The sequence below is a fragment of the Triticum aestivum genome, chromosome 2B, assembly GCF_018294505.1.
Source record: "Triticum aestivum cultivar Chinese Spring chromosome 2B, IWGSC CS RefSeq v2.1, whole genome shotgun sequence".
Lineage (NCBI taxonomy): Eukaryota > Viridiplantae > Streptophyta > Magnoliopsida > Poales > Poaceae > Triticum > Triticum aestivum.
Window position 1 is genome coordinate 15,020,731 of NC_057798.1, and position 13,584 is coordinate 15,034,314.

General features: G+C 44.4%; 1 protein-coding gene across 1 annotated transcript; it reads right to left on the reverse strand.

Annotated features, from left to right (window-relative positions):
- Positions 1–210: 210 nt before the first annotated feature.
- Positions 211–1,908, reverse strand: LOC123038752 (tyrosine N-monooxygenase-like). The gene is made up of 2 exons (XM_044462239.1): positions 979–1,908; positions 211–840 (listed from the first exon to the last, which is right to left on the reverse strand). Exons 1-2 carry the CDS (start codon positions 1,906–1,908, stop codon positions 211–213), a joined length of 1,560 nt encoding a protein of 519 aa, XP_044318174.1.
- Between the last annotated feature and the right edge of the window lie 11,676 nt (positions 1,909–13,584).

Below are 13,584 nucleotides of genomic sequence, written 5' to 3' on the forward strand. Positions count from 1 at the left end.
GCGCCTTCTGCGGCTTCAGACTGTGAACACAACCCAAGAACACACATCACATTAGCATTGTCATTGCTTTATTTGTACAGACACACGTTGTTTCCATCTTTTTTTTCCTTGAAAAACCGAGGAATGCACGACCACTGAGGACATGGGGTCAACAAAGTTCTTATTAGGATATATATTCCTCATAATCAGATAAAACATGCATTGACTCTATTAATTTTTCTCATAGAGATGTGCAGCCAGACGTGGTTTAGCTTGCAAAACCAGGGGTTCAGCTAAGGCAAGGGCGCCAGTATTGCTTTCTTGGAGACTTATTCTGTCAACGCCAGCGGGCTTCGTCCAGGTGAATCCCTGCAACATCTTCGCGAACAACATCATTGTGACTGAGGTACCAAGTGAAATTCCGGGACAACCCCTCCTCCCACTACTAAATGAAATAAAGCGTAGTCCTGGTTCACTGAGGAGTACATTTGCAGTATTCAAATGCCTCTCGGGCTGAAAATCAAGTGGTTTGTTCCAGATCTTGGGGTTCCGACCAAGTCCCATCCGGCTTAAAATGACATGGCTATCCTTAGGGATGGTGTAACCAGCGATAGTGGTGTCTACCATGGCGACATGGGGTGGGTTGAAGGCATGGTATGGGTGTATGCGGAAAGCCTCTCGGATGCATGACTTGAGATAGTTTAGTCGTGGAATGTCAGACTCCTGGACTAGTTTATCTTTACCGACGATGGCGTCGATTTCATCAGTTGCTTTTTTCATCACCTCTGGCTTGTTCACCATCTCAGCGAGTGCCCACTCAACAGCATTTGATGGGTTATCGATTGTTGCATACATCATTTCCTACATTGATATAGAAAAAATGGTCAGTTTTGTGTGAAAAGAAAAACGGGGGATCAAATTCTTCTTTCACTTCACGAATGCATGCATGGTTGTTTGTTGGATTACTGAATATTGATAGAGGTTGAAATGTGTACTAACCACTATCTGCGCCCGGATGTCGTCTACGGACAACAATGGTTGGCCATCTGCATCATCTAGATAAACCAGGACGTCCAGAAAGTCCCTGGCCTCTTTGCATTCACCACCATTCCGAAGATTCGACCTTTCGATGATCCTCTTCTCAATGATGGGGTCATGCAACCGGTTGAGTATTCCCATCACATCCTTGGAAACCTTCTCATGGCCCTCCAAATCAAACCCGATGAGGGCTGGGAAGTAGTCGGACACGCAGAAGTTGTAGAGGTAGTTGAGGAGCGTGAAGAGAGCGGCAACATGTGCCATCTCATCATGTCCGGGTCCGCTAGCCGATGAACCCGGCAGCTCGCTGCCAAAGTATCTCTTACCCAACACGAGCCTTCTTATCATGTTACCACAGAAATGTCGGGCGACATGTCGCACGTCGACGAGGTTGTCTGGACATGCCATGCAGGTATTGTTGATGTACGTCACAAGGTGGTCACACTCCTCCTGCCGGAGATGATGGAGTTTCTGCTCCATGGACGGGGTGAGGATCTCTGAGGTGAGGACGCGCCTCATCTTCTTCCACTTCTCTCCGTGTGGTGTCACGATGGTGCCCTTGTACCCGAAGCTGAACGAACCCGAGGCGAAGGTTGCCGGACGGGAGGCCAGCACCTCGTCCTTCTTCCGCAGCACCTCACATGCTATCTCCGGGCATGTCACGGCGACAACATAAATGGCTCCAAGACGGAGGCACATGATGTCTGTGTCCATCCCCTGGAGCAGGCGATGGATCCACCGGAATACGGCCGGCTTGTTCCACATCATCTGGTGAATGTTGCCGATGAAGGGCAGTGTGGGAGGCCCGGGTGGGAGCTGGTGTTGCTCACTTTTGACGGACAGTAAAACTTTTCTATTTTTGAGTACAAAAAACACAAGTACGGTGGCCATGGTAATGACCAGCGTAGCAAAAGTCGTAAGACTTGAGAATCCGTACATTGTTTGCGAACTCATAGTGCATGAGCTAGCTGTACGGATGCTATGAAGTAGGATATATAGATGGAAAGTTGTGCAATAGGATGTACTGAATAGATGTGTTGAGATTTGTGTTGGAAGCCACTCTTCCTCTTGGTGCATCTAGCTCGTTTCAGAGGGTATTAATAGGGCGAAGTGCTAACTAGGCTCCAACTGGCCCAAGTACTAAAAAAATAAATTCAGATGTCTAAACATCGTGAGGAGCTAGCTCCTCTCCATATCTATAGATATGTTATATGAATATTTATTTTGACTGGAGACTCTTTAGATTAACTCACATCATTCAACTTGTCGCCACAGTTGGATGTAAGCAAAATGGCTAAAATAAAATAAGGATGTGACTTAACTATTAAATTACCAAAACAAGTGGCAAATATGCCATCATGTTCATCTCGTCGTCTGTGCTAATCTATCTTCACCGTGAATCTATAGTGTGTCCGAATTATAACCTCTGAAATCTATCACACGTAAGTTGATATAACTACATATATGAAATGAATATTAAGTGCATATGTAATATAACTCTGTCTTGTCTACGACTTTCAAACATAAGAATAATCTCAAATTAGTTGTATACCAAAAAATGCTTTTGCCCCGCTTTATATATAAAGCAACCACCATCTCAATACAAACTCACGCCCCACCAACACACTCAGACCCAAGGCGGATACAATGTGTTGTGCACAGCAACGCCACCCCTACCACTACAAGAGCAGACATGGTTATCAACTGTGAACATGCCACCGCGAAGTAAACCGCATACGACCAACCGTGAGCTCAAAAGTGGCGCCTTCAGAAAGGGTCGGACACCAGTGTGCCGCCACCGCCTGATCCGAGGATCAGGATTTCCCCTGGAGCAGCATGATGAACAATGAGGCCTGCATCGACGCATTGAAGAAGGGCACGAACATCGCCGCTACCAGCCTACCTGAAGGCAGAACAGGTTTTCACCCGGCCCACACACATCGCCTTCGGCATAGGTACGAACGCCACATCACCGCCACCGCGAACGTCACACTCTGGCCGCCACGTCGCCCACACGGCAATGGCCACTGGGTAGCACCTAAGCAACGAGCTCAACCCACGAGACCCATGCCCCCACCACCAGAGCCGCCGCCCCAGCACCAAGACCACCACAACCCCCTCAACATGGTCCATTGACACTATCGTCGGAAAAGCGGGCCCTTTTGGTAAGTACGGGGGACCTGTAGGTCTGAGCAAGGCATGTGGAGGCCACTGACAGCTGTCAGCCACGCCGCAACTGCCGTGCCATTTCTTGAACCGGGGCAGGTCGCTGTCACCACCCCTGGCAACAACAGGACTGGAGGCACCCCTGCCAACTCCCTGGAGCACCCCTGCCACCGAGGCAAGCCGAAGGCGAGAAGGGCAGAACCGCCATGCTCCACCCACCAGACGCACCTCCAAGCACAGCTTCGAGCACCCCAAAGATCAAAAGAAGGGGTGGTCGAACCTCCGCCACAGCGCCACCACGCCGACCAACCAAGGAGGCCCCTGTGAAGGTAGCCTACAGCAGCCCAAGCCGCCCACGGCCCGCACCATTGCGAAGCCGGGTCTGGCAGATGCAACCACCATCCAGGAAGGCCATGGCAGAGGTGGCCACCCGCGACGCCTATGGTCCGTACCGCCTCATCTCTTATCTGGCAGCGCCGCCGTTGCCGCACAACCTAGACGCCTGCCGCTGGGAGTTAGAGTCACCCAAGCGCGCCGCCATGACGCTCGCCCCTAGCGGCATGCTCCGGCCCGGGGAGCTAGCCCGCGCCAGCGCCTGCCGAGCGGGAGGACGCAGAGGCTCTGCCGCCACCGGCGACGGCGGGGCTTTGCCGAGCCGCGCTCGAGCGGTAGCGAGGGACGAGGTGTAAGAGGGAGGAGCTAAGGGCGACGCCGATTTAGGGTTTGCCCCCGGCCCCCTTACGGGAGCGGCACAGGGGGAGGAAGGGAAAGATCGCCTCCTATTGTACTACTTCATTCGAAGTATACCGGTCCAAATTAGTTATATATAAACATATGTCTTCTAATATATAATTTCCATACAAAATTCAAAATGACGACATATAAATATTCACTTAGATATATGTATGCACTTCTACGAATCGAATACACGAATTTCCTTATTACTTTGTATATAACAAAACTTTAGTTTAGAGATATGATGTAAGTAACACAATTGAAAAATAGAAACAGAGAAAATTTGATGCACTTCGATTTTTTCAGTAAGGGTGCCATATGAATATTGTAGTATTAGAATAACAAGCAAACAAAACAAGGAACCACATCTGTTGACATAGGTAAATTACTTCCACCAGTTACATTATAACTGTTGAAATGTCTTAGACAAACATGCACACTCACGTGTTCCAAAGACATCAATGTCGGGTATCCTTGAAATACACATCCAAGTGAGCAAATCCAGCTTGAGCTATCCAAAGAGCTGGCCCGTGTTAAATCGAGTTCCGAACGCGTGTTTGATCTAGGTTTACACACGTTGTAGTGCATCTAGTGTTCCATAGAGCAAGGTTTGATGTTTCGGACTTTAACCATTCATCCGTATCTTTCCTATGTTAAACTCCATCCTGTACCTAGGACAAGCTTCTTCCAATTTTTGAGAAAGAAAAACTTCTTTCAGAGTTATAGTGTCGGTCCGTCGTAGTCGGTGTTTTTTCACAGCTTTAAGGACAGGATTTAGCTGAAACAAATAGCTATTTCAAATCAGCTTTGAAAAACAGTCAAAATTTGATTCGGGCAATTTCCAGTGTATTTGTCTGAAGCACGTCACGGAGTACTTCAGTGTCAAAATTGAGTCAATGAATCAGCTTGGCATCACGGTGAATCCACAATTGATTCTATGAAGCTGATGCCCAAACAAACAATGGCTTAGGGTTAGTGTGTCTATGAATGGGAAAAGATGTGTTGGAACAAGGCCAAAGAGAGATTGGTTAAATTGTTGGTTGCCGTAAGGGTTTTGATGTCTAGTTTGCCTAATGCGACATTGCTATAGACTAATTTAATCAATGGTTAGATGAATTTCATTGGGTTCAGATGAACCTAATGTTTCAATACTACAACCACCCCTGGTTTGATAATCTGAATCCCCTTACCTAACCAAGTACAAACTTGCCTATCAGTTCCATCGCGGTATCGTGGAAGCTTTATTGAGGTAGCACCTAACAAGTTGCATGTACTAAGAAGACATGTATGAATGGAAAGAACCAGCTTAAAAATAATGACAATTTGCTAGTCGTTCTGTTCTCTTGCTGCCCTAGAATATAGAAGTGTTGCAGCGAGAGACATGCATGCATGAGTCTTGCTTTGGCAGCTAGCAAATGCATCAGGGAGCTGAATCATCTGTACGACGTCATCAGAGGTAACCACATAAGGCCAACATAACTACTTCATAAATGGGCAAAGCCAGTGTTTATTAATCCGTGAACCAGTGGAATCTAACAAGCTTTAAAAGGAAATAGGCCACATTGATCACAGCTTCTCAACATGAAACTATCCTATTGCATTTTTTTCATAGAGAATATGCGCATGTGGAACTTTCAAAATTCCAATTTGCATCGCAGCATATTTGCTCCTTTGGTTTAATAATAGAAAAATCTTACAATGATTTAGTAGTTTTTAAATCGAAAGACAATTTACTAATAGAAAATAAGATAAGAGAACTGCAGCTATTAATACATGAAATTTCCAATTTGCATTAAAAACATACTGACCATTAAAACATAACATCATAAGCCCCCTTATATCCATTCAGTGTTTCAAAACTCGTCATGGTTCTTTCCGCACCACTTAACTTTTATTGTCATGCATGGTGCTCTTCAAGCTCATTTATTCGAGTTGCATTTTAAGTACAATATTTTGCAGAATTGATATTTTGTAAGAACATGCACGCACGCACAATTCTGTGTAGAGAGAAATAACATGCATGATGCCAACTAAGTTTAACCATGGATCAATTCAAATTAATATATATTTGGAATTCTAGATACAAAATATACAAATAGGGATATAAGAAATCAATACAACCCCACATTAACGCTTACAAATATTTTAGCTTACTATATTGAAGAGAATGCTAAAAATGTTGAAGCTATATCTATAATACTCTTCTAAACCATGCACAACAACTACATGTGATCTATTATAGAGTAAAGTGTGCAGGCTCTAGTAGAGGAAACAACAGTTATGACTTATGAGAAGACTGTGCGGATAAGTATCAGGGAGCATGAACCAACTACAGATAAGTATCGCAAGAGAAATTGCAAATGATGTATATTCCTTCATTTGGTAGTTAGTTATTCGTTTAATTTCCCATCTCCATTTCTGGACTAGTTTATCATGGTTGATTAACTGGGACATCACGACATGCATCAATACAGACACTTTATTTGGCAGTTAGCTATGGCACCTTCCTACAAAGAGTCTCTAACAAATGAGGCAGCGAAGGTAGTCAAATAAAGAATAGTAGGTCTAGCTGTCAAGAAAAGCAATTCACTATAGTACAGGTCTACTAGATCTTTATTGCCGGCAAGTGGCTAATCGGTCGCTTCAATGATTAATCACTTTCTATGAACAGCTAGCGAGCAGATAGCTCAGACCACAGGGATTAAATTTTGACGCTGACCGGCCGCACACATATACTACAAAAATCAAATAGAATATAGCCTACTAAATTTAGTACATACACTTGATAACTTGTTTGTTTCTCCTAGATTTTGTGGAGATGATCAACCGTGCCAACTTGTGCATGATGAGCTGTAGAATATCGTTCCTTGGTGGCCGGTTGAGAACATAGCAACAGTTTCACTATGTGCCTGCTTGTAATGCATAGTAGTATTATCTCTACAAATTAGCCATGTGCCCGGCCGCAATTGTGCATAAATTACCATTGATTATATTTACTTTTTGGGCAAACATTAGTATATATCGTTTTGGTTTTTACGAGTAAAAAACTTGCACATCTCCTGTGTTTGTTCTACAAATTATACATAAGCAGGATAAAAGAATGGATGTCAAGTCTTGATGGGAAATTAGTTCAAGATATCATTTATTACTTGACGGCATGCAAATTCAGAGCGGTACAAATGGACGCTAAGTAGATTTAGCCAACATGTTGATTATGAGTGATACACCGTATCAATACAGACAGGTGAAGATCATTTCGCAGGAAAATCTATATATGTATGGAGTTATGAGTCAACCAAATTCACAAATATTGACCACCACTACTAGAAAATGCAACTTTGCATAGTGCCCTATTGTTACCATATTCATGATGAGTGTATGATATAATTTCTTGGCTACTGGTGGAACATATAGCTACATTTTGTGTGCAAGCCATTTAACAATGTTGCGGGCATGAGTATTTTCGTGCCAAATTACCCTAAAATAAATGTCTTGGTTACCATGCACAAATGCACCTGATAAAAAGGGTGGAGGGAGCACATGGAGTTAGTTTTAGGATTTATAGTTCCTATATTTTAGGTAGAGCTGCCATTTCCATTTGATGTGGAAAGATTGGCGTCATATAGTAATTCCCATCCGAGTCCAGGCTCATCTGCAACCGATGAAGAATAAATTCAGAAAGTTCAAAAAATTTGATTTTTTTGGCGTCGAACATGCTCCAATACGCAAGGTGCATGCACATTTTTTTATGACAAATTACATTCGAGGGGCTCTACACATGAAAAAAATATTCTCCAAATAGTTTTCTTTTTCAAAGTTTCTCCTAGACCAGAAATTTGTATTTTGGGGAGAGGTCCTCGAATGTCATTTTACCAAGATTTTTTTTAGCTCCTAGCGCGTCGTTTCATCTTCGATGCAAAAAGATTCTGATTTTATTCACAAAAAGTATTTTAATTGAATCACCGCACTCAACGTCATACACCTATTAGATAAAGTGCAAGTACACAACAATGATGAGACTAAGAAGTTGAGACCCCCCCCCCCCCAATACCAATGACAGAAGACATGTAGGGCAAGCAGCTTGGAGACAAGAGAAGCACAAGATACCTAGTAGATATTCTGAATCTAGGGAGCTGGTATCTCGAACCACATGGGTTAAGTATTGACACCAGACGTCTTCATATACTATTTACATAAGTAGTAATATGGCCCACAAAATTTAGTACAAACTCGCTAATTTGTTTGTTTCTCCTAGATTTTGTGGAGATGATCAATCGTGCCAACTTGTCTATGATTGAACTGCAGAATATAGTTTATTCGCATCCATGTGTTCGTAGTCCATAGTCCTTCGTAGTAGTATTTTGTTTTACAAAAATGATGCTCGTAACAACTTGTCAACTTGCATTGATTAATAACACATGCATGAACGGAACTCCGGCATAAATTGCATGTGAGTTTTGCTTTCGCAGCTAGCAAATGCATATGGGAGCTACGTCATCACCGAGAAGCAATAGGACATCATCAATGACCACCTAAGGCCAACGAAAATACCAAACCTGCCTTTTCAGCCTGCCTTGAGCTGTTGAGCAGCAAGCTAAATTTATGCTAATGACTCAGGGGAGTTGCATCTCAAATAGGAGCAACAGAAATCCTATACTTGTTAGGGCAACTACAATGGGGACCACAAAACAGACGACAACAAATGTCCACGGAAATGACCGGATGTTTCCTTGGATAATGAGCGGGGCGTCAGCTATCAAACCGTAGTCATCAAATTTAGAATGTGGGTTATGACTGACAATGGGCTAGGCGGACTGAGAGGAAAGAGAGGTGAGAGTGAGACAAATGGATCATGGGGACATGTGGTCCAACTAACAATAGGCGGGTGGACGTACAGACTCTCCTGAACCTACACCAGGTTAGTGCTGGTTTGGGGGATTTCGGATGTCCGGACCGGTCCGGACAAATTTGATGACTCTCGATGTATGGCTTAAAGTGTCTAGACCGCCAGGTTCACATATTTGTACGCGATATGTTGATCCTCGCTGGAGTTGCCCTTTGCTAGCTGCACACCATGAGAGCAGGCAATGTATCATCACTTGCAGCAACATGTCGTAATGTGTTGGCATAGTGAATAGTTAAAAGACATAAATCAAAAAATTAAGTTCTACATATGCCTGAATATTTGAAATAGAAATTTAAAAACAAATATAAATTTTGCTATGGAAAAATATATGCTTCAAACATAAATTTGAAGCATTAAACATTTTTATCATATCGGTTATATTAAGAAACCCCTTTTGAGTAGTGCACCTTTGAGTAATACCAATTAACACATCAGGGATGCCTTCTGGTCAGTGGGTTCTCCTTTGAGCTAGTATCATGTAGTGCCGCCCACCCTTCTTAAATCCATCGATTTACATGTTTTTGTGAAAGACTAGGAAATGCGTGAAGTGAGCTACATCGTTTTAAAAAAGTCCACCTAATCAGCACTGTGTCATCAATGGTACCCACGCCATCATGAAACACTATGAGCATTCTCCAATAGTTGTAAGATAGAGTTTTGTAAATTTGTCACCTAGGACATAGTGATTATGTGGCACGTAATAGATGAGAGAAGAGAGCAAAGTTGTATGTTATTTCACCAACAACCCTTGCACAAGCTTCAAGGTGAAACTGACAGCAGTCACATTTATTCCCCACTCCTATTAGATAACTTAGATACAACCAATTGAAGTATTTGTATGATATCTTGTTGGTTGATGACAAGGACATTTTATCAACAAGATTTATAGGAGATTCCCTAATGGACACGCTTCTAGTCGGCAAACAGTGAGTAGCTTCCTTAGTTTGTTCATTGTGTATAATATGGCTTAAGACAACTGGGCCAGAGTAGACTTAAACTTGAACACTAGCTGCATATTCAATGTCAGATTATGTTACTTGCTAGCTTTTTGTTTCTAGTAGATTCTACAGAGATGATCCATCATGCCGACAAGTCTACAATGAACTGTAGAATATGATTTCTTGGTGAAGGTGGAACACATAGCTACAGAAAAAACTATTAAAACCATAGTACAAATTTTCGTATTAATGTGTGCAAATATTGTGGATCTACAAACTTGGTGCAACCTAGTGAGCATACACAATCCTTTCAAAGTACACAGCCTACTTCATTTCATTAGGACAAGCGTCTGATAGATTGGTACAAATTAGTATGCACATTTATGTGATACAAATGAAACGCACAGGTAAGTTTGGTTGAATACGAACCTAATGACATCAATTTTAAGTCACATGTAAAATATATTAATACTATATTTGGTCAAAGACTAATCCTAGCAAAGCAATGTATGGCCTGTATTTTGAAGTAGAGCTATTACTATTTTGTGCCTAAATTGGCAAAGGAAGTCATGGAATATTTTTGTGTGGGCACTACGAGATAGGGGTCCTTTGGGGGAGGGGGGGGGGGGGATGTGGAGAGAGGTGTTCTCAGCACACAGTGTGTGAACCATTCCCGAGGCAGCCTTGTGATTCCCAACATTTTGTATCTTTTTTTCTGGTACAAATTTTACTTAAGTTTGACCTTTGCTTTTCATTATTTTTAGAATATAATTGGCTAACAATATACTCTCTCCTTTTCTTTTCATTAGATGTATTTTGTAAGTAAAAATTGAATTGTTATACGTATGTAAGGGCACTCTGGTTATAAATATTGAATTGTTATAGGTATGTTCACTAGATGCCAATTGTACTCCCCATGAATTGGAAATATCATTAATTTGCCACTGGCAATTACTTCTCTAATTAACATTGTAAGCAGGGGAATTTTGGTCCAAAATTATCGTCGGATAAGTGTCTTCATCAATACACCTAATACAAAGAATGGAGGGGCTATATACTTTTGTTAGAGCAAGGACAACGCTTATGGTTTAGGTATATCTGTATTTTAATATGTTGTGGAAAGAGATTCACACTATATCCCTAATCGATATAATGGTAAGTAAGTAGCTTTTATGACTCAGTGAACTCACTTACCTGCCTTTTAGATGTGTTCGTAGTGGCAAGGTCCTTGCATTGGCAAAATTACCCCCATACGCTAGAGGTGGGGAACCGGAGACACCCAAGGGTCAGAAATATATTTTGCTTCTAGGGCTGGCAGCTCAGACCATATAGATTAAAATTTGATGCCCAACGTCCTCACCGGCAACTATAGTTAAGTAGAAATATGGGCCCCAAAATTTAGTGCAAACTTGCTGGCTTGTTTGTTTCTCTTATACTTTGCGGGGATGATTGGTCATGACAACTTGCGTATGATTGACCGGCAGAATATAGTTCTTTGGTGACCGGTGGGACATATAAGCTACAATTTTGTTTCATATTACAAACTTCGCACCATAGGTCGCAAAGTGGGTACTTGACGACATTCAAGGATTAAGAAGACATCCATGAATGGAAGGTCCAGCTAGAAAATACTACTCCCTCCGTTCTAAAATTCTTGTCTTCAATTTATCTAGATACAAATGTATCTAACATTAAGATGTGACTAGATACATTCATATGTAGACAAATTTAAAACAAGAATTTTGGTACGGAGGAAGTAGAAAATAATGACAAACTTGCTAGTTCTACTGTCCATTATGCCCAAGAATATTAAAGTGTGACGGCTGAAAGACATGCATGCATGTGAGTTTTGCTTTGTCAGCTAGCTAATACATAGAGGAGGTACGTCATCTCAAAGAAGCAGTACCACGTCATCTTTAACCACGTAAGGCCATCGTAGACTCCTAATCCGTTTTTTTTTCGACACCCCCCCTCTCCCGACTCCGCCTCGCGCCGCCTCCCCGGGCGGCGGCCGGGGCGGCTCCTCCGCGCCTTCTCCTCGCCCCCACCCCTCCGTCCTCCCTCCCCCGCCGCCGCCGGACAGCGCCCCCGGATCTGGCCGGGTGGCTCGGCGGCGGCAGGCCTTCTTTTCCCCCGCGCGCAGCGCCCTTCCCGGGGCAGGGCTCGGCGGCGGGTGAAGCTCGGCTGGCGGTGGTCCGGCGTCTTGGTGGCGGGGGCCGGCGGCTGGCGCGGTGGTGGCGCTGCCTCTTGGCGGCGGGGTGGCCTGGTGGCGCTGGTGGCCGGCGACGCGCCCCCGGCCCAGATCTGGGCCCTTAGGGCCCCATCTGGGTCCTAGCGGGCCGGCGCCGGCGTGGCCTTGCTGTCTACGGCTCGGTGTGGAGGAGGAGCGGCTCGGATGTGGGCAGCGGCGCCGATGGCGTGCCGGCCGCAGCGCGAGGGCGGGAGCTTTACGGGCCCACGAGGGCTCGGCCGGGCCTGTGGGCCTACGGGCCTGGTGTGCTCCTGCTATTGCGTCCGGACGGCTACCGTCGCTGACAGTGGAGGTGGGGCCCTCCCGCGTGCCGACGGTGCTGCTGCCCTAGTCCCGGCTCTGATTCTTCGCCTTGTTGTCCTCACTTCGCGGTGTCGTGGTGAGACGGTGTGGGGGCCTCTTGACCGTGTTGGCGCTGGGTGGTGGTTGGTTTGGTGGCTGGCTCCGGAGCGCCCGAGGTGCGGGTTGGGATCGGGGGAAACCCCTGTCGGCTTGGCCGACACCGGCGCGGTGGCGCCTGTGGGTGCCACCTGACCTTCCGGGAGGGCGTCGGGGGCTACCCTTCCTCTCGCCTCGTCGTGTACCGGGGGAAACCCTTGGCAGCAGCGTCGTCATCGTCGCGATCCTTCTTGGAGGTGTTGATAGGTGCCGGCGCTTCGGAGTCTTGGAGCCTAGTGGAAGATCCCGGTGGCGGAGCGTTCGCGAGGCTTCTTCGTTTTCGTTGATCCGCCGTTGTCGGCATTTGTTTCTTTTGCTCTTTCTCTGTCGTTTCTTTTGGGCGTGACTGTGCTGCTTCCGCTCCAGCACCTATCCTTGTACGGCTTGGTTGGTTGCTTTGTATACAAAGCGGGGGAAACCCTTTTTCGGTAATCTGTTTTTTAGCAAGCTTTGAATTGCTAGCTAAATTTAAGATAATGACTCAGGCGAGCTGCGGGAGACTAGCTGTAGATTTACCATGAACACCAGTTTCATCAAGAACAGGAGCAGCACAAATCCTAACTACTCCCTTCGTCCCATAATATTTAAGAGTGGCAACATATCTACGCACGTAGAAAAATGTCAGGTGAGCTGGCGTAGTAAATACTGATAGAACAAATACATTCGTAAGTACCTGGTTAAAATCTTCTGATAGGAAACCAACCAACACTAAAATATTCGAGTTATTTACATGCCCTGGCGATTTAAACTGCCAACTTTACAAATAAATACCTCTGTCTTCTTTAAGGTAAAAATTATGTGCATGAAAGAAACTTCTGAAGTATTAAACGTCTTTGCAAGAATTAGATTTTTCCCTGAAAAAGAGGGTAGACTCCTGACCTGTGCACAAGGTGATGTGCAGTCATTCTTGTCGGGGTTAGCTATATTCAAGAATTTTCATTTTTGACAAGCGTGACTCTGATTATTTATTGTATTACTCAGTTTTTTTATTGTATTACTCAGTTGACACATCGAAGATAGATGTTGGCTGGTGTTTTTATGCTTAGATGGCCCGTGGGTATCATAACATATGGGGCAGTACAAGTAACACAAGTGTGGTAGGTTGTAAAAGTGGTTTGTCCCTCGTGCTGGCT